At 34.0% G+C, this 20,662-nt stretch overlaps 5 protein-coding genes across 5 annotated transcripts in view; 4 read left to right on the forward strand and 1 right to left on the reverse strand.

The window, feature by feature from the left end:
- Positions 1–880: 880 nt before the first annotated feature.
- On the forward strand, positions 881–5,265 carry LOC142975429 (uncharacterized). The gene is made up of 7 exons (XM_076118252.1): positions 881–1,083; positions 1,165–1,305; positions 2,670–2,801; positions 3,105–3,256; positions 3,601–3,734; positions 4,359–4,542; positions 5,110–5,265. Exons 1-7 carry the CDS (start codon positions 1,006–1,008, stop codon positions 5,240–5,242), a joined length of 954 nt encoding a protein of 317 aa, XP_075974367.1. The 5' UTR covers positions 881–1,005; the 3' UTR covers positions 5,243–5,265.
- Positions 5,266–5,977: 712 nt separating this feature from the next.
- Positions 5,978–9,755, forward strand: LOC142975419 (UDP-glycosyltransferase UGT5-like). Its single transcript, XM_076118236.1, has 4 exons — positions 5,978–7,027; positions 7,110–7,332; positions 8,363–8,579; positions 8,946–9,755. The coding sequence occupies exons 1-4, from the start codon at positions 6,194–6,196 to the stop codon at positions 9,208–9,210; spliced, it is 1,539 nt and encodes a 512-aa protein (XP_075974351.1). The 5' UTR covers positions 5,978–6,193; the 3' UTR covers positions 9,211–9,755.
- SpdS (Spermidine Synthase) lies at positions 9,742–14,897 on the reverse strand. The gene is made up of 4 exons (XM_076118237.1): positions 14,555–14,897; positions 13,727–13,946; positions 13,253–13,378; positions 9,742–12,101 (listed from the first exon to the last, which is right to left on the reverse strand). Exons 2-4 carry the CDS (start codon positions 13,928–13,930, stop codon positions 11,568–11,570), a joined length of 864 nt encoding a protein of 287 aa, XP_075974352.1. The 5' UTR covers positions 13,931–13,946; positions 14,555–14,897; the 3' UTR covers positions 9,742–11,567.
- Positions 14,898–15,149: 252 nt separating this feature from the next.
- On the forward strand, positions 15,150–17,221 carry Atg10 (Autophagy-related 10). The gene is made up of 3 exons (XM_076118149.1): positions 15,150–15,654; positions 16,084–16,975; positions 17,166–17,221. Exons 1-2 carry the CDS (start codon positions 15,359–15,361, stop codon positions 16,283–16,285), a joined length of 498 nt encoding a protein of 165 aa, XP_075974264.1. The 5' UTR covers positions 15,150–15,358; the 3' UTR covers positions 16,286–16,975; positions 17,166–17,221.
- Positions 17,222–17,752: 531 nt separating this feature from the next.
- Positions 17,753–20,662, forward strand: part of LOC142975359 (phospholipid-transporting ATPase IF-like) — a 33,976-nt gene continuing 31,066 nt past the window's right edge. Inside the window, exon 1 of the mRNA XM_076118148.1 lies at positions 17,753–18,375. Coding sequence (XP_075974263.1) covers positions 18,271–18,375 — 105 coding nt within the window. The 5' untranslated portion in view covers positions 17,753–18,270. The remainder of the gene's footprint in view (positions 18,376–20,662) is intronic.

Consider the following 20,662-nt stretch of genomic DNA (forward strand, 5'->3'; position numbering starts at 1 on the left):
GTACTCAGTGCTACCCGCCTTTTTCTGGGAGGTACCTAAGCGGAAAGCGAGTTTTATGGTACTGCCACTAAAAAAAAAACATCAGTGAACCTCATTTTTGTTTTTCATTGAGCAAGATCTCTAATCACCAAGCAAATGTTCTTTAAAATTATTAGAGACAGAATAGTGTTAAATGTGCGAACTCAAGGCGTCATAATGACCCATGGCAGGATGGGTTGATCTTGACGACATACCTAGTTGGCTTTACCGAGTTTATCGTAGCTTGGAGAGACCGAAAGACCTGGGTGAGAGCTTCACAATATGGGGAAGACTTGGGCAAACGGAATATCAGTGTATAAAAAAGATGTAAATGATGATGATTATAATAAAAATGTAAGAACAAGACCAAACTAACTTTTGATTATTCAAACTTAAGGTCTAATTGCCCACCTAAATACTTAAAATTTAAAATGTTATTTATTTAAAAAAAAAAGACAACTCCCGCACTAAGAATTGCTCTTGTGTCGCGGGGACTTTTACAAACATACAAACAACGGACACAAAGCACAACCAGACCCGAAGCAATTATTTGTGGATCGCACAAATAATTGCTCCGTGTGGGAATCGAACCCACGACCTCCCGTTGCAGTGGTATCGGCGTGGCGACCTAAACCACTGCGCCACGGAGGCAGTCTAAATGCCTTTACAACTCCATCAAGTCTATAGACTGGTGTCTCTATAGTCAAAAGCGTTCCAGAATTTTTATTAATAGATAGGTAATAATATTGCATGCATATCTCTCATAATAATGGACGTATTTAATACGTCCATGCAGCCATGACATGGCGCATGGCATGGGTGTAACGCTTTCTTGGCCACACTCAAATTGACATCTGTCAGAACTTAGTGTCAAACAAAATCAAATGAAGACGCCCAGATGTCAACAAGTTAAATAAAAACAATTTATTACCGTGTGTAAATAGATATTAATGTACAAGTTTAATTAATTATTTTATCAATTTTATCATGTCTCAATCTCAGTTTTCGTTGTTATGGAACGCGCATAAGAAAAACATATGTAGCGGGCTGAGCAGTTTGCAGCAGGTTAGTTGAAGTATTCTTGTACAAATCGGTAAACAATGCTATAATTACTTTTGTTTTTGATGGATTTATGTATTGTTTTAGAATGGTGAGTTTGTGGATATGACTCTGGCTGCAGACGGCCATTTAGTGAAGGTACATCAAGTAATCATCGCGCTCGCAAGCCCCTTTATCAAAGAACTGATATCTACTGCTAAATGCCCCCATCCGGTCATTTTCCTTAACGTAAGTTTTATTTTTGACAAGTTTTTACCATTTTCTTTGTGTTAGAGCCTATATTTCTATGTAGTTATTGAATGTATTTGCATTCAAGTCTGTCTGTAGTGCAAGTGATCTAAAATGCATGATCCATTATGTATGGCTGACAACCTCGAATGATGAATATCATAACTGTATAGTGCAAAGTCTTACTTACAGGAATCTTGTGTACCAAATGTAAATGTAGTTGGGTGATGATATTATTAGCTTTTTGGGTTGGAGTGTAGCAAAGGGTGTGCAAGGCGACTAGGACTTAGAAAAATTTTCGAAAATTTTCAAAAATGTTATATATTGTAATTCTTTTGCTTTTATCGTATAGATTGGCTAAAAATAAGCACTTTTTGTCCCTTGAGTTTTTTTGATCCGACCCACCGTTTGCCGACAAAATGGGTTTGAAGTTCTCTCCTTACTATAGGAAGCTGGACTTAGAAAATTTTTCGACGAAAATTAAAAAGTCTCAAAATGTTGCTGTTTTTGGTTTTTATCGTATAGATAAGATAGAAACCACCCAGAAGGAGGAGCCCGGCGGGGCTCCGGCGACATCTTCAAAATCCCATTTATTTACTTTTCGTCTCTTTTGATATTACAGCATGTCGCCGGAGCCCCGCTTCGCGGGGCTCCTCCTTGTGGGTGGTTTAAAAAAAAATAACCACGAAGGCTGAGGTGGGAGCTTCGCTTCGCTCGCTCCCACCTCAGCCTTCTAACCTAACCTACCCATGTCGGTTTGCCAAAAACTCCGTTTTTGGACTTTCATTTTGATTTTGTCGGCGAACGGTTGATCTGATCAAAAAATTCCAAGGGATAAAAAGTGTTTATTTTTAGCCAATCTATACGATAAAAACCAAAAACAGCAACATTTTGAGACTTTTTAATTTTCGTCGAAAAATTTTCTAAGTCCAGCTTCCTATAGTAACGGGAGAACTTCAAACCCACTTTGTCGGCAAACGGTGGGTTGGATCAAAAAAACTCAAGGGGCAAAAAGTGCTTATTTTTAGCCAATCTATACGATAAAAGCAAAAGAAACACGATTAATGAATTTTTCAAAAATCGTGAAAATTTTTCTAAGTCCTAATCGCCTTGCACACCCTTTGCTACACTCCAACCGCTTTTTGTTTTATTTCTGTTCTATTCCACAGTTTGTACTAAAAAGAATATTGGAGTAGATACAGTCCAAGTTCAAATTAAATGCCATTCAGCTTCAGGCAGTTGCTTAAATTAACTGGATCTTGGACTTAAATGTCTTATACCATTAAAGTTGGTATATTGGCATTATTTGAACATGAACAATGACAATAATTATTTATTTATTCTGTTTTTTTTTGCTATTTCAGAAAGTATCATATACAACTTTATGCTCTATATTAGAGTATGTGTATACTGGGGAAGTGCTGGTATCTACAGACAATTTGAATGAGTTTTTAGAAGCAGGCAAAGAACTACACATCAAAGGACTTGAAGATATGGTAATTATTTATTTATTTAGATTAAAATTGTTAGTTCAAATAAAACTATAAATTTACATTAAAATATATTATGTAAAAGGTTAAAAAGAAATAACTTTTTAAAATGTCCTATTTTCTAACTAAAGTTTTACTCAACTTTTGTAATAAAAAAAAATTAAAAGATTTAAAAATTTACAGCAATAATTCCTACATTTTCATTAATTCCCTCAATGTTGTCTAAATTACGAACATAAATTATGCAGAGGAAAACCAATACAGCTTCACAGTACTCTATGTTTAATTCAAATGTTTTTTTGTTAACAGAAAATACATGAAACAGTAAGTTACAATGAATTATCACAGAATGAAAACGACACTGATTGCAATATGGAGACTTTAAATGATGATATTTGTTATTTTGAAATATCAAATGTCAAGGGATCAGATGACACTAAATATACTATATCTACTATTAGGTAAGTTAAATACTTACTAACTATTTTAAATGCCAATGAGTATTAGTTAATCCTTCTTTTATGGCAAAACAGTTGAACCATTTGTGATGAAATCTGCCAAGGCAATTGATTATATATTATAGAATATAAGTTACCATCCTAAACGTATAAAACGTGCGGGCAAAACTTTTGGTAAAATCTGTTAAGGATGTTATTAGCACATAACAATCTATAACATCATTGTAGCAGAGATAAATGCCACTTAGTATGATCCTTACAAACTTCCCTTGGTTTATTCACATCCATAAATCTGGTCATATAATACCTAATATATTATAATGTTAATTTGTTTTGTGTATTTGTAGGGAAGGTGACTTAGACAGCAGCAAAGCATTAAGCGCAAATGAAGAGGCATTATACACCACAGACGGCAATGAAGACGACTCAATGATGGATGGAACCAAACAAGAATATGAAAAAGAAGAATCATTGGACAAGAGTAAGTGAATAAGTGACTTTATTTGATTGAAGCTTAGATATGCATAATATTTAGTAGCTTGCAATTTTTTTATTTTATATCGCTTTGGAGTTCCCATACACGGGACACCGCCATATCATTAACGTAGAGGAAGACATATTTTACTGTTTTTCTTAGGCGCTTGTAACTATTTTAGTAGCGCTCGCGGGTCGGTAAACGTCTAAATCTGAGGGCTCGCAAGTTGGCAACATTTTATTGATTGCTTTTATTATAGGCTCATTGTTGTTATATTTTTTATACATTTTATAAAGAGAGCATTGCACATGGTTAACGATGCGTACGGCGCCGGTGAGCGCTACACGCTTAATTTCTTCACAAAGAAAATATGCCGGTGGCCCTTATTATAAAATATGCTGCTATCTATAAATATATAATTACATAAAATACTATAATACATTTTTACTGATATGTAGAATTTGTGTCGTTAGGCCGAGTAGATTCCGAAGCTTGGCCCTGATATATTTTGCACAGGGCAAACCTTTTGTGGTCGTCTTGGCAACATTTTATATGAAATGTTTTAGATAGGATAAAAAATATACTTATAATATAAGTCCGAAGTTTTTATTCATAATCATGTAATTTCAGATGTAAGCGTAATACAATACACGGTATCGAACCAAGGCTCGCTTCAGATGATACTGAACAGATACATGTACTACTTGAAGCATACGAACAGAAACAACTCGCGACAGTGGCGCTGCGTCGACTATCTCAACAATATCAAGTGTCCAGCACATGTTGTTACCAAAGATGATGTTGTTTTGCAAAGGTTAGTCATTTTAACGATTTTTTTTAATTCATTTGTAAAATAGTAAGTACAACAACTATAACATACTTACTCGCCAAGCTCTTTCGCTTGTTAGCGAGATACACTCTTAATATCTACTTATCTTTTACTTTTTTAAATTTTTATTTTCTTTCTTTTAACAAAAGGATGTTGACTGATGAATAGTTAAGTTAAATGACAGTTTTCGTTAATTCTCGATTATTATGTATATGTATGGATATAGGGAGGTAAAATTCATGTTTCCCATTAATTTCTTAATAGTATCTATAGTTATATACTTGTAAATAATATAAAGCTGAAGAGTTTCTTTGTTTGAACGCGCTATAATAGTCTCAGGAACTACTGGTTCGAATTGAACAAATATTTTTATGTGGAATAGTCCCTTTACCACTAATAGAAGTGGAAAAGAAAAGAAAAATGTGAAAACGGAAAACTTAGGTCCACGTGGACGAAGTCGAAGGCGCCCGCTAGTTAGATAATAAACACTATAATTTACTATTATTATTACAAATGAATAAAAGAAGCTTATATTTATTTATTTTTAAACAGAATCGCGGCCCACATTCACCCGTTCCATGATAAGAAGATATTGAAGAAAGTGCGCGCAAACGCTGTGTACTCCGCCATCAGTGAGGCAGAACAAGAAGGTCAGAATAAAAAGAACCTGGTTTACGCAGAATGAAATAAACATAGTGTTTTAACAAACTATTTTGTATTATTTATTTATAACCTTGTTGAGAAATTTAGGTCGAATTTCATTTTAAGTTATGGATGTCAGTAGCGCAATTCTCTACATTCGGTACTGCCGAGTATAGAGGGTTTGTCATTTAAAATGTACGGCAAAAATAGTTCTTATAGGGCCCGGTAGAGGCGTTAAACAGGTTTTTGTGATAAATTTTTCGATAGCTAGCCGATTTTTGGCAGTCGATAGTAGCAGAGAATCGAGCTACAGTTCTTTTGAAACAAAAAGAAGACAAATGACGAATGACACTCGACGCTTGCTATGTCTCGTTCAATAGGTAGTCAAGGAATGTTTCGGTCTTTAAGCGACTTTGTGAATTATAATGAGATGTATTTAGTGTAGTAAAAAGGTAAAGTCCTCCAGTTTCATGATTGCTTGATATGTCTCGAATAATGTGACAACAAATGTATAAATACATCTGTCAGTATTCCTCTTGAAAAAAAAATTAAATCTTATTGTAAAAATAATTTTAATTTCGAAATTTATATTAAATTATGTTACTTAAGTAGGTACCTACATTGTATTGCTCTGTAAAGCAAAATTTTCAGCTTGAATGATTTCAATAACCATTACAGTCATGGTATAGTGATTATTATGAATAATTTCTTTGAAACCATCCATATAGAACATGTCTCGTTATAAATAGCTGCCTACTTATCTATTTTATACCTACTTACTTAAATTACATAAATATGAGTTTTGCAAAAAATCACAATTCATAGGTAAAATACACTCAATTTGTGGATGCACCGGACAGATAGGCATACAATTATCTTTTGTATCATTCCACTTCTCTCGGCCAGCTAATAATAGAGGGACGCACAAATTACACTCACATGGCCGCAGTTAACCGCGCCGATTCTTTGAACGCAGACGCGCGCGTTGCTCACGATGAAATATATCGTGTTACTTGCGTTAATCGTTGCTTGCGAAAGCTATAATATATTGGTGCTGCTCCCTTACCCAGGCAAGAGTCATCACATGGTCTTCGAACCACTCCTCGACGAGCTTACAACACGAGGGCATAATCTTACCGTCGTCTCCTTCTTCCCTTCCACAAAAGTTAATAAAAACCGGCGGGATGTCAGCCTAGTAGAGTTTGCGCGTCTAAACGTCGAAATAGTAGATCTACAAACTTGCGATTGCACTCCAAATTTCTTGCTGAAATTCATTCACCACGTCCAAACAGTGCACAGTTTTACTAAAGCTAGTGTGGAACTTTGTGAAAAGTTAATAAATTCTCAAGTCTTTGAAGAGTTCGTGAAAGCTGAAGGGAATTATGACGTTATTTTGGTAGAGCATTTCAATAGCGATTGTATGCTCGGCCTGGTTCATAACTATGGGTTACCTTCGGTTGGTCTGATGTCGTGTACCTTGATGCCTTGGACACCGTCATGGATCGGAGGTGATGACAACCCGGCGACGTTCCCGAGCATGATGCAGCCTTTCACGGAAGACATGACGTTTATGGAGATGGTTGAAAATTTCATCGATATTATGTTTAATAAGTATTGGCATTCTTATTATGTGGGTATCAAGGAGCGAAGTATGTTGGAAGCGAGACTAGGACGGACACTGCCTTCTTTGAATGAAGTCGCTGGCAATACTAGTGTTGTGCTTGTGAATACATACCACGCTTTGAACGGCGTAAGAGTTTTGCCTCCATCAGTTATCGAAGTCGGGGGTATCCACCTTCACAACAGGAGCATAAAACCACTCCCCTCGGTAAGGAAATCACTTGTTTGAACTTCTGACCCAATAATAGTTTGAAAACTAAGTATATTAATGTAGTGTAATTTTGTCTCAGGATATCGAGGAATGGGTAATAGAATCAAGGCACGGTGCCATCCTCTTCAGTTTTGGTTCCTTGATAAAAGGTTCAACGATGCCGCGCAAACAGTTGGAGGCCATATTGAAAGTTTTCGCGCGTTTACCACAACGCATCGTTTGGAAATGGGAAGGAGACACCATAAAGAATCTACCCGATAATATTATGATCAAACGTTGGTTGCCTCAGTTCGATATATTGAGTAAGTGCCTTATATTACATCATTACTTACACGGTTCTTGGGTGGCGCAACGGTACGTGTGAGCGCCATTTCTATGCAGAGGTAACAGGTTTGATTCTTGACTCAGAATGGTCAAGATTTTCTGTAATGGAAATTTCTGACTTCTTGTTATCATGGCATTGAGTTTCGTGTTGACTAACCTAGAAACGACTCATAGAAGTATGCTATGATATTATTAATCACAAAATCATCGCGTGCGCCTCACGCACCGTTGACACAGTTTCAGTGTTTGTACTTCTAATACGTACACACAATATGCCCAACTACACAGCATATTATATGTATGTAGGTATTATATGACGCATATATAATTCATAGGCCTTGTATGAAAAAAATCTGTTTATTGTTAGGTATCTCAACTGCTTTTTAAATACTTAGTTTTTCTGTAAATATCATCGTTCGAAATTGTTTCGAGTTTACCCCATAACAATTCAAGTACAGAACAAGCTTTAGATAGGTACCGTATTTTCAATCTTTGTAAGTTTGAATTGGTTATTAACTAGAAACTGTCCCCAGTTTCACCCGGACTAAATAAGTAGTGCTTAGGTACACTAAAATCTTTTTTGAGTAGGTACCTATAGCTCTATCTATTGAAGACTGCATGTAATTTCGTTCAGAACATTTTGAGTTTAGTTTAGTTTTCGCGAACAGACAAACTGACGTGGCAAGTGAACCTAGTTTTAATACACTTTGATATATCTATACTAATCTATACTAATATTATAAAGCTGAAGAGTTTGTTTGTTTGTTTGTTTGAACGCGCTAATCTCAGGAACTACTGGCTCGATTTGAAAAAATCTTTCACTGTTAGATAGCCCATTTATCGAGGAAGGCTATAGGCTATATATAATCACGCTACGACAAATAGGAGCAGAGTACCAGTAAAAAATGTTACAAAAACGGGGAAAAGTTTTACTCATTCTCTTATGTGTCGCAAGCGAAGTTGCGCGGGTCAGCTAGTGATATGATAAAATTTCTCTCTCTATTCCAGATCACCCTAACTGTGTAGCGTTTATAACCCACGGTGGTCTACTAAGTCTGACAGAAGCAGTAGCGTTAGGAGTACCTGCTCTCATCATACCAGTGCTAGGTGATCAGCCCGGAAATGCCGCGTACGCGAAACGAGCTGGAATCGCCGAAGTACTGCCTTTCAGTGAAATTAATGAATATAATCTGTATGCCGCGATGGTGAAAGTTTTGTCGCCAGAGTGAGTATTTTTACTTAGTAGCTATTATAAGAAATCTTTTTATCTGCCTTTGCGGTCTGCGGAAGACCTCCTAATTAACTATCGTATAGTACCTACACATAGTTTAATAGGGGGTTTTGCGTTCGAATTCTTATTAAAAATGCAACAAGGGGCTATTGAGTTTTTTCTACTGTTGTTAGCATCTTTTTTAATAGTATCTCAGAGAATAGTGCCATAACGTACATAACATCTGTTCACGTCAAAACTACTAAACAGTGAAATTTTCGTGGATATGAAGCAGGTAGTCGAAGAAGTAAACATATTATACTACTTATTCAGAGAAATCGATCCCTGCACATATTAAAAATCCTTTTATTTATATTATAGGATGAGTGCGCGAGCCAGATCATTTAGCGAGCTCTGGTGGGACCGTCCACTATCACCGATGGACACAGCTATCTACTACATAGAGAAGACGGCAAAATATGGCCGCCTCAACATGACGTCACACGCCCGTCTTTTAAACAAACCACAACTCTTGTTATTTTACAATATGGAGTTTATTGTTCTATTTGTCTGTTTTTTAAGTATTAGTTTAGCTATTTATAGGTGTTGTTGTAAAACGAAAAGGGTTAAAGTTAAACAGAATTGAATTTATTTGTGATTTACTAGAGGCGGTATATCAAGGCGGACAATTTTGCTTAACATATTTGTTAATGTTAACTACAAAACATCTCGAGCAACGTTCGACAATGTCGGCAACGGCGTTGCGATTTGTGTTGGCCTTTAACAGGCCGTTACAAACGTGCGAACTACGTCATAATCAAAAGAATGAAATAAATGTGACAGTGTGTAAACTAAGTGTGAGCAAGAGATAAAATGATCCGATAAAATGACGGTGACTTAGTTCGCACGTTTGAAATGGTCCGAGTATAGTGCATGCCTGGGTCTTATATTTTATTTTTGTACGTGCATTAGGCTGTTGCTAAACATACGGTCGTGAGAATTATTTATTTGTGCCTCATAAGAAACTAATTACTATGTAAGTAGGTAAATAAAAATACTTATCGGAATAGTAACGACATATTAAGCAACCATATTTTATGAGTTGTTAAACTTCCGATAAGAATTTTATTTTACTATTTAAACGGGTTATTAGGAAACATAAAATAAAGGCGTATTATTAAAAAAATACATTTATTGTCCCTGATTTAACATTTATAAAAAAATATACAAAATAATTGTACAAATATTTATTACGATTTGTTATCACATTATAATGAGCAACTTTACTGTACGAGCGGAATGTAACGTAAAACGGAATTAATATGCAATTTCTAAAAGGGCATATAACACATTATAAATACATAAGACTTGCGTCCTTTTGAAATTGTACATTTACATATTTCCATGACTTTAAATAAATAGTTTCGTAAATAATATCATGTGTATTTTATTAGGCAATGGTCCCATGAACTCTGGCCTTCAGATTACAAAACGTTTTTATGGAAATATTCGAGTCTGTCGCAAGACTTTTATGGGTATATTCCCAGCTGTCACGTCTACGCTGTCACCCCGGTGTGACAACTGGGAATTTTCTTCGTACTTTTATTCCCGTTTGTCACCCCGAGGGACAGTGTTAGGGGGGACAAATGGGAATATACCCTTTTATGGCTTAAAATGGTTTGTAATACAAGGGCTTATTTATTTTTAAAAACTATAATGATCGCTTTAATTACGGAGAATATTTTTGTCTGTTATATTGTTATCTATCGTATGGTTTGTGTTCAACCTAGTGTTAAATTTGTTTGAGCCCTCGAAAGGCCATTGACATGGCTTAACAACTGTTATCTTCATTGATAACGACCTGCGCCAAGGGTTGCTTAACCCACAGATCGTTTATCGACCGGTGAGTGCAACTGGCTATGAGGGCCTCAAACTTATAATATAATATCAAGCTGTTTAATAAAATTGATATTGGCTTACTCCTGATCGGAAAAGGCGTGATTTTATGCATGTAAAATTGACTAAAGTCGGACAACATAAATTATAATTATGCTTAAATATTTTTTGTTAGTAAAATGCTTTTTTTATTCAAGCAAGCATTATTTAAGAGACATTACAGACTAGATTATAAGTATAAATAAATTTCATAATTACGTTTTATGGAAGGAATGTTAAACTTCAATGACAGTGTCAGTTTCACCACTTGCTGATAAACTATTTGATAGATAAAGTGGCAGCAAGTAACATGGATAAGCTATAGAGCTATGTATGTATAATTTTGTTAAATGGTTGAAAGAATCATGTGTATTGAATATGTCTCTCAGTTTACTTTGCAATACATCGCTACTGTAATGTAACGTATTAATTACATCACTAATGAGAAAAGCACTGAACAGTAAAGTAGCGATAAAATAGTTGTCAACTAAGCTAGACAATACAGGTGTACAGCCTTATGAAAAAGAATTAACACGAAACTCACACTATATTTGTGAATTTATCGCCAAATGGTTCACGATATTTAATACAAAAATTATTGATCTTTTTAGAAGCTGCCATCAGCGGAGTACATTAAAAGTCATAAGCAGAAGTGCTGAAACCGACTGTTATATCCGAACCGAGTATTTATAAATATACACTATATTGTCAATAACACTTACAATCTAATATAATTTGCAACAATCGTAGAAAATATACTTTTATTGGCCCCGAAAATATTGATTATGCTAACATTAAAGACAAACAAGCTGTTTTAAATACATTCATAAGATCGAATCACTTGCGTTCTTAAAATTGTATAAAAATCCAAGAAATAGAAAATGATTTAATTTCACTGCATAATTATTATTCAACTAGGCAGTGATACATTTCATATAAAAAAATTCATAAATATTTGCGTAAACATAAAAATATTTCAGCCTGTTAGTATTGTGTAAAACACGATATAAAAAGACTCTTAAACTAATATAAATGCACATTTAAGTACAAAAGTTAGTTGTGAGAGTATCAAGCTAGGCGTTTTTTAACAAATGTGGGTAGTACGAACGCTGCTTTATGTATATCACTGTTGTAGTACCTTAACTTCATATTATCTTCATCGGCTGAAGACAATACTAATTGTGGAACATCAAATTGCACATCTCCATCGAGGGAGCCGATTACGAAGCCTATTTGGCCGGACGGATAAGTAGGTACCGACGCAATAGCGTAGGCAGCTTTAGGGAATTGATTTCTGCAAAAATTGAGGGTATTTGAGACTAATTCTAGATCATTCCATACGGTTCCTGCTTGGGAGCAGACAATACCGTTTGGTTTTAATGCACTCTTCATTAGCGCGAAGTAGTTTTCTTGGAACAAACTGACGGCAGGTCCGACGGGGTCACTGCTGTCTGTGATGATGATGTCAAACTCGTTGCTGTGGTTCTTCATGAACTCGAAGCCGTCGCCGACGTGTAATGTCAGTTTCGGACTGTCGAAACCCACGGCCATGAACGGTAGATACTTTTTCGATACTTCGATAACTTTGTCGTCGATTTCTACCTGTAATTAAAAATAAATGTTTATAAGTGCTTGAAATGATTAAAATTTCGTTTTTTATAATAAGTTTTTTGTATCTCTACTGACGTCACATCACAGGAATGATAAAACATCAAAAACAATCTTCAGTTAGTTACAATAGAGACAAAGCTTCCATATATTGATAATATCCTTCCTATTGAGGTCAGAAAGTCATCTTTATCGTATACATAACTGATAATACATAACATTGCTCCATTGATAATGGGGGTTATATTGTATTCGTTATCTCTGGACTTAGTTAAACGACAAATATTTCATTCATTACTAATTACGTGAAAAACTCATTATTAATAGTGTATTAGTTAATTCTATTGAAAAATCATTAAGTTAATCTAACTAATGAGTCAAAAAGTTATTATGAATGTTAAGTTTTTAGATGTGACGAGAAATAATACGAATAAATATAGTCCCAGACATGTTCCTTGTGGTATGCCAGTGGTTATCGCGATATAGAGGTCAACGCTTCATATAGATACGCGTTTCTATGTAATACGTAAACCATCAAATATAATTGACGGATAGAGGTTGCTATACGCGCCACAAATTAGACGATAACATAGAAATTTTATAATCAATGTAATCAAAAGCTTCTTTCTCTTAGTGTGCATTTAAAAGAAAAACAGATTTCTACAAAAACTATTTTATAATATTGATAAACCTAATCAAGTATTAAACAAACACTATTACATCACAGTATTATCTTTTAAGTACACAACAGTTAGACATACACATGTGTACACTTGTTACTTTGTAATATGTTTTAAATCATAGACACAATAGAATGCAATCATTATTATTGTAGCAGACAAGAGATGTAATATTATGAAAATATACCCTTCTGTGTAGACATTGAAAGATTTTTTTCAGTAACAAAGACTGCACATCATATCATTAGTCTCCATGCCACTATAATCATAATCCTAGCTTTCTTAAATGGATCAAAGATTTGTGTGTCAGACAGATAAGATTTTTCTCTAGAGAAATATTTTAGTCTCTCTAATTGATATCCTGGCCTGGACTGGACATACTTTTTAACGGCATTTTCTATAATAGTAATTCTGATACAAAATGTATGCCTGGTAAAGCCATAAAATTAAAAGTATAATTCCCACCTGAACAATTTGTTTGACTTTAGGATGTTTGGCCACTTCTCTTGCAACACCACCATCGCCCCCTCCCACAATAAGTACCTTCTCTGGGTTCTTATGACAGCACAGAGGCAGGAAAGATATCATCTCCTGAAATATACAAATTATAATATTAAGAAGTGTCTACCTTAAATTATTTTTATTTTAAACAAAACTTTATGACATAAAACAAATGGTAATGATATGACAAATTAACAAGCAAACTTAATATAAAAATGTACAGGTTGATTCTTTTTTTATTATATTATTTCATATATCATTTTCATATTTGATAAGGTCAACAGAATGTTGATTTCATTTACTCTCAAAATACTGTACAGGCATTACCATCTAATACTTATCATACACCTAAGTCAATATTCTAATATATCAGTGTTAATTCCTTCTTCTATGTACTACATATCTAACACTATTTAAAAAGACAAAAGTATTACATACCTGATATGCAAACTCATCTTTCTCTGTGCATTGTATAATGCCATCTAAAACCAGCACTTTGCCAAGACTTTTGGAATCACAGACTAACACATCTTGGTACTTTGACTTCTCAGTATGCAGCACTTTTGTCACCTCAAATGAGAAGGTGGCTCCGGGCCACATCTCACATGACTCTGAGAACCAGTTGTCTTTGATTTGATCCATAGTGAAGGTTTACTGGCTGAAAATAAATAGAAAATATAAAAATAAATTTAACCCATTAATGTCCCACTGCTGGGCAAGGGTCTCCTCCTGTAATGAGGGAGGGGACATAAAAAGGAAAAGTGAAATAAAAATAATGAATTGTATAAAAAACAATATGAAGAGTAATAATTTTAGATAGACAATTTGTTATGAACTCGCCTGTGAGCAGGAAATTATTTCCTTGTAGCATAACAAGTTGTGTAATTAAAACAAGTCTTATTGATAACTATATTATAAATTCTCTGAAGTAGTAATTGTTTTTCTATAGTATAATATAACATTATACCTATAAAAACAGTTCTCAGTAAGTAAACAGATAGGCTTTAAGTATCTACATTTTCCTCAAAATAGTCGTATTTATTGAACTACGCAAACTATTCTAATGATTTTATCTTTACGGATTAAAAACGAAGGAAAACTCCGTAACAAAATATATAGGTACTAATTATACACACGTGCGACGAATTCGAAAGGTAATGAACCTTAACATAAAGTCAGCGAGAGTAATGTAAGTAAATCGCACTTTAGAACAAAAACAAAACTAAATTTCAAACGTAAGTTTATAAATTAAAACATGACAAATACCTTGTTATAAATGAAGGCGGAGAAAAACAACGTAGTGCTTACGTTGTAACCTTGCTACTGTACCGTTTAGGGCACGAACGAAGCTAATTATCCACAAGCAAGTTTATAATTTTTGAACCGCCCGGGCGAGTCGAACTTCACGACGTGATAATATCACAACTGTGACTAACCGACCCCGTTCAATGGTTTTCGATAGGGTTTAATGAGTTGTTTAATATTTTTTATCACTTGGTAGATAAGATTTAATTACGCTTGCTTATTTAGAAAGAAAATATCGAATCCAATACCGCTACAACTAGGTACAAAATAAAATAAAATGACAGTCAGTTCACGTCAAACTAAATTCAACTTTATTGACATTACAATGACATTTTTTGTTTAGTTCATTAACTATGTTTTGTCGTGCACCAATTTAAAACTTGTAATTCAAACGAGGTATGTTTTTAGTAAAGTAAAAGTAACGACGTTATAGCTAATTTAGTATCGTAATATGTGACAGTTTTTTATCGATCTCCGAAAACATTTCTATTTATAATTTAAAGCAGTCTTAATGTTCTTAAACGAATTCTCAAAACGCCTTAAGTCAGGCGTTTGCAGGCGTTGATATCAACTGTCAAGAAGTTGGCGGTGTTTGTTGTTGTTTTGCGCCTGTAAAATCAAAATAATTTTGAATATAATATTTAACTTTGATTCTACAGTGTAAAGTTTATATTTACACAGTTTAATGTAAGAGCATGAATAGTTATTGAACCGACTCCCTGTCTTTGGCTGGACGGGACCTCGGTCCTAAAATTACAATCTATCATGAGTTCTATAACATTTGAGGAGTATTTGGAAGCTGCAAAGATATTTGTAGCAAAATCAAATTGGCTTTGTGATGGATGGTCATTGAAGCAGCATAAAGACGACATGCAAATGACTTATATAACAAAACAGTCATTCATACAACACAATGAAGACAAGAAAAGTGTGTTATTGAAAATCGAGTATAATATCTTCTATCACTTGAGCTATGGAGTTCCGGCGTTTAGTTTTAACGTCTGGAACGCCTCTGGTGCTTTACTGTCTTTAGAAGATATCCGGAAGATGTCTTTCGTTCAGTAAGTATGATAGAATATATAAAATTATTATTTAAGAAGTTCTTTTGGGAAATGAGTAGCCACTGCCAGGATCTTCCCCACTGCAAATCCTTATAGTTCAGCAGCTTTGTCATGAAAGTATAACAAACATGGACAAAAACATCCTTTGAACCTATAATGTATTTGAGTGAATATTGCTAAACAGTTTTATTAAATGTTTTACCTAATAGCTGCATACTGACTGACCGAGGAGCCTCGCGAGGCAATATCTAGCTTTCTTTTCTTTCAGATTGAAATGTTGCCTCGCGATGCTGATTGGTCAGTCAGTACGTGACTATTAAAGAGTTGTAAAATAGAACTGAAGAAGAGAATCTTTACTTTTGTTATTTGCCAATTTGGTATTTTCTGTTTAAAATCATAAATTATGTCAAACTATAATTTTAATTTCAGGATAAACCAAAAGGATTTCTACTCAGTGATAACCCAGCAAGAGCACCCTATATTTCAAAGACCATACTTTATGGTACATCCATGTCACACAGAGGAATTACTGGCAATGTTCAAAAAAGACTCCCGAAACATTATAGTGACTTTCCTCAGTCTTATCACACCAATAGTTAAATTTAATTTACCTATGGAATATGGACTGTAAACATCAATTCAATATTCTGACAATGAAAAAAAAAACCTCTTCATATTTTATTAAACAAATAAATACATTTTGTTTCTTCAAGAGCTACGTTTAAAATGAAAACCACATCAAAGTAAAATCACACGTTTTTCCCTTAGATGTAGGCAGAGACAAAAGCAAAATAATGGCATTTGCTAAGATCCATCACACATTTTGTTATACAATTTTGCAATTTCAATATATTCACTTTTATTAACTAATAACTAGTAACTATAAAATGGAGAACTGCACTGAAGGCTTCCGAGGCCCATGGAGTTGAGTTAAACTGAAGGTCATAGGAAAAGTAAGGCTATTAAGCCACTGCGATAGTACACATTGATCATAATAATGATAGAGAGCATCAAACACTCAAACAAAGATGTTCTTTTTGTTCTGCTATGTTTTGTCAAGAGCAAGAAGAGATGACAAGATACCTGGACATAAATCAGATTGAATTGTTAGAACTGTCTGCTGATATGGCTAATTTGAAAAGGGAGCAGCAGTTTGCCCAATAGTGGGACACCCAAATCTGGAAGAAAAGAATGGTTGCAACTACCCTAAGCCGACTTGATTTGAACAAGATATGTTAGTACATAATTTGTAATGGCAGCAGTATGGAAAAGAGTATAATAAAATAATTAAAGGCTCTACTTTGAATGCAAAAAGTGCTGAGTAAGTATGATAATATATTGACTGCTAGTGATATTTGATTATATACCTTATCTTCTTAAGTATTAGGTTAATTTTCGTTTGCATTAAATTTGTTACTTTTTATTCTCTGGGAGATAAAATTTATTATGCTATAAAGTGTTGTACAAATAATTAAAGTGAAATTGATGTAATGTTTTCTTTTGTCTTCTAGAACTGTAACACCTTGTTGAAGAGGTTTTCAATCATGAAAGAAGAATGAGTAGCTGGTAAGAACATATTTTTTACATTAAACATAGCATTAACATAAATGACCCTTAAAAACATGGACTCAAAAAACTTAACATTGATCTCATTTATGACAAATTCGAACGTGCGACAGTCGATTTAAGGCGACACATAAACATACCTGCCTACTTAACACTCATTCTACAGTACTCACATACTATCGTTGTCTAGCCAGTTAAAAACTTCTTTCACCATCAGCCATTCAACTTATACAAAAAAAAAGTAAAAGTCACCTTTATTTCTATTTTAAGTATCAGAATCTTAAACACCTGTTCTAGTATTCAAACGCTACATACTTAATTTGGTAGACTCATTAATAGTAGTATTTTATTCAATCACTTCGGTTATTGTGTGAAAAGTAAGCCAAGTTCTAATAAGGTTGCTTTTACTTTTAGTAAAATAGGATGTATTCTTTCTCTATGACTCGTATCTCTATTTTTAGAAGACGAATTTCCAATGACTATAAATATGTCTTTAATAATTGATTTGAATGGAGATGACACTTTCTCTGATTAGTTTTAGATTTATGTATATTTTTTTAGATGACTGGTTAAGCTATTTTCAAGGTTTTCAAACCAAGCAAGGCCTAGGCTGATATAGATCAGCGATACACCCATTTAACATATGACTAAAGTGTAGTTTTTTGGAAACTTAGCCTCGCACTACCGAGTGCCCAGTTAAATCATAGCTAACAGATGTTAATACGTTTACTAATTAATGTCACCCTACATATAAAACCAGTTAGTGTTCAAAGCCCCCGATGTCAACACCTGTCATTATTCTAGCCCATGTTTTTATTATTTTTAAACTACGATAACAGCTGATAAATGAAAAACTAAATTATGAGAAGGTCTAGGGCCGACGTCACGATGTCGCTGTCATGTCGTCAACTTTTATTGATATCGTATTGAGCCGCGATAAGATAGTTTTCGCTATCAGTTTAGCCGCTCACATCCATTGTTGTATTTGTGTTCCACCGTACACGGTCATACGTTATTGTGTCCGGAAAATGTAACTCGAATGTGAATAAAATGAGACAGTGTGGTGTGTTAATGTACAATTGGTTTGCGCGGCTGTGCGAGTGTATCAAGTCGTGTTTTGTTTTTCTATGCTGTTTCTGCTGTTGCTGCTGCTATGTGAGTTCGCAATTTTAATTATTCACTTACGATGTTATCCAATGTATTGATCGCGGAAGTGCGCGGACCAATCACAGCGCGTTATTATTGCGAATTGACCAATGATTACGCGTAGTCGTATTTACGGTTCTAGTTCAAAGGGATGCTACTGATCATGGAAATGAATTGAAACATTAAAATATAAGTTGTTGTTGTAAATGTTAATATTTTTTATGATATCATGTTATCAGATCATTATGAAATCGATTAGTGTGTAATCACATTTCGATGTTTATTGTTGCTGTTGTACGGTGGCTGATAAACACTCGTACAAAAGTCTTTTACAAATTACCTATTCTTGTTTGTCCTATTTTGGTAATTTATTTGACAATGGGAATAATAATATAGAAAATAATTATGGACAGTGCTTCCTTAACTTTTGATATGATTGTTGAAAATATTATTTAATCGTCTCAGTGATTAGTTATCACTGTCTTATTAATATTCAGTACTTAATATTATCTGGCACTTACTGAATGAAAAATGTAAAAACCAAGTGTCGCAAATGTTATCTACAAAGTTCCTTTTACTTTAAAAATATTATAAATGTATTATATGAGAAACGAGTGATATTTTCTTCACAAAAATTAAATATTTTTTCTTTTAAAGGCCCAGATTACCATGTTGTGAATTTCAAAAATAATAAGGCCCTTAAATTGAACTGAGGAAACTTATTTCTCACCTTTTAAATTGTCAAATAGTATTTTTTTAATAAATGATTCGTCTATGTTCGCCGCGTATCTTATAAAACACGTTGAATACTCAACTTCAAGATAATTTCTAACAATTTTGCATATCACTCCGAAATCCTTGAGATTAAAAAAATATGCGTTGTTACGTGTATAGTTGTATGTATTTTTAAAACATCTTGGTCTTTCATTTTTCTAATTGACCGATCAAATCAAAGCTATCCAATATAAAATTCCAAAAATATGAAATTAACTTAAATGTAAAGCCTTTATTATTATTTTTTCTTTCCTTCCACTAAAGCTTAGCCGTTTTGTGAATAGAAAGGATAAGCAGTCATTATAAAGCTATTCCTACAGATGGAAAAGCGAGTTAGAGCACACAATATAGAATTGTCGCTGAAATGTACTCAACTTAACTAAGAAATCTTGATAGCTATGGTACTTTATTTGCTAGATACTTACCTACTTCTTTAAAATACAACTCATAAAATGTTTACTCTACGTAAACTGCTTTCTAGCCAATTTGCACTACGATCGTTCAATAATGCTTACAACTTGAAAAATATCAGCTATTACTCATATTCGTATGCAACGATTGATGATTTACGTTTTGTTATTTGTTATTATATTTATCGCAATACATGGATCAGCGGTAAAACTCTTAAATCCAGCCTTATCTGAATCATACCATATGCTGATACTTAAGAAAGAAGCTCCAAAGTGCTGAGCTTAATCTAGTAACACACTATAAATATTATGCATGATTTATAGCTTGTTTCATCATCATCAAAAGGTTGACTTTATAATTCAGATGTTCTTAATAATGCAGTTAGTATCAGTAGCGATTTAAGAACTGCGCCCCTTAGATTACACACATACATAATATTGACCCTTTTTCCTATAGGGGTACCAAAGAACGGGACTTGGTTCGATCCTTACAAACTCTCACTACATTAGTTGAAGAAAACTGTCTCTATATAATTTTTCAGAAGAAAAAATGTTGTGTGATCATTTACTAATCGCAAGACTATGCTAATTGCTAGAAAAACCGAATAAAAGCGGAATATATGCTGAACATAAATTCGTGGAATGTGATCTGACAACTTAAATGAGTGTGTTTCGAAAAGAACAATCTCTGCCAATATCAAAATTTAGGATTTTCTATATATTTTATTGCGCTACTGACTTGATCTTCCAGTATTATTAGGTACCATAGACATACTCATTAATGATGATATGCTAAAGTCATAAAAACCGTAAGTACTAGTCTTTGCTCTAATTTCGTGTTTTTCAAGAGCCTGAACGTAAACACCTGTGCACTAAATGACGTTATTCTGAACGTCACATGATTCTGACGAAATATTTGTGATTACTACAAATCGCTTAAGTAATTAATCAATTCTATTAATGGCTTGACACGACATCAAATTTTGTCGTCTCATTCTTGTTGAGCTGGCCTGAGAAAGTACACGAATGCAGCATAACTCTTATCTTAAGGGGCAGGTATAGCCGTTTACTATAATCAAGACTTTTTATAGTTCGTGTTAAGCAGGTCTTGC

Source organism: Anticarsia gemmatalis, chromosome 9 (genome assembly GCF_050436995.1).
Source record: "Anticarsia gemmatalis isolate Benzon Research Colony breed Stoneville strain chromosome 9, ilAntGemm2 primary, whole genome shotgun sequence".
Classification (NCBI taxonomy): domain Eukaryota; kingdom Metazoa; phylum Arthropoda; class Insecta; order Lepidoptera; family Erebidae; genus Anticarsia; species Anticarsia gemmatalis.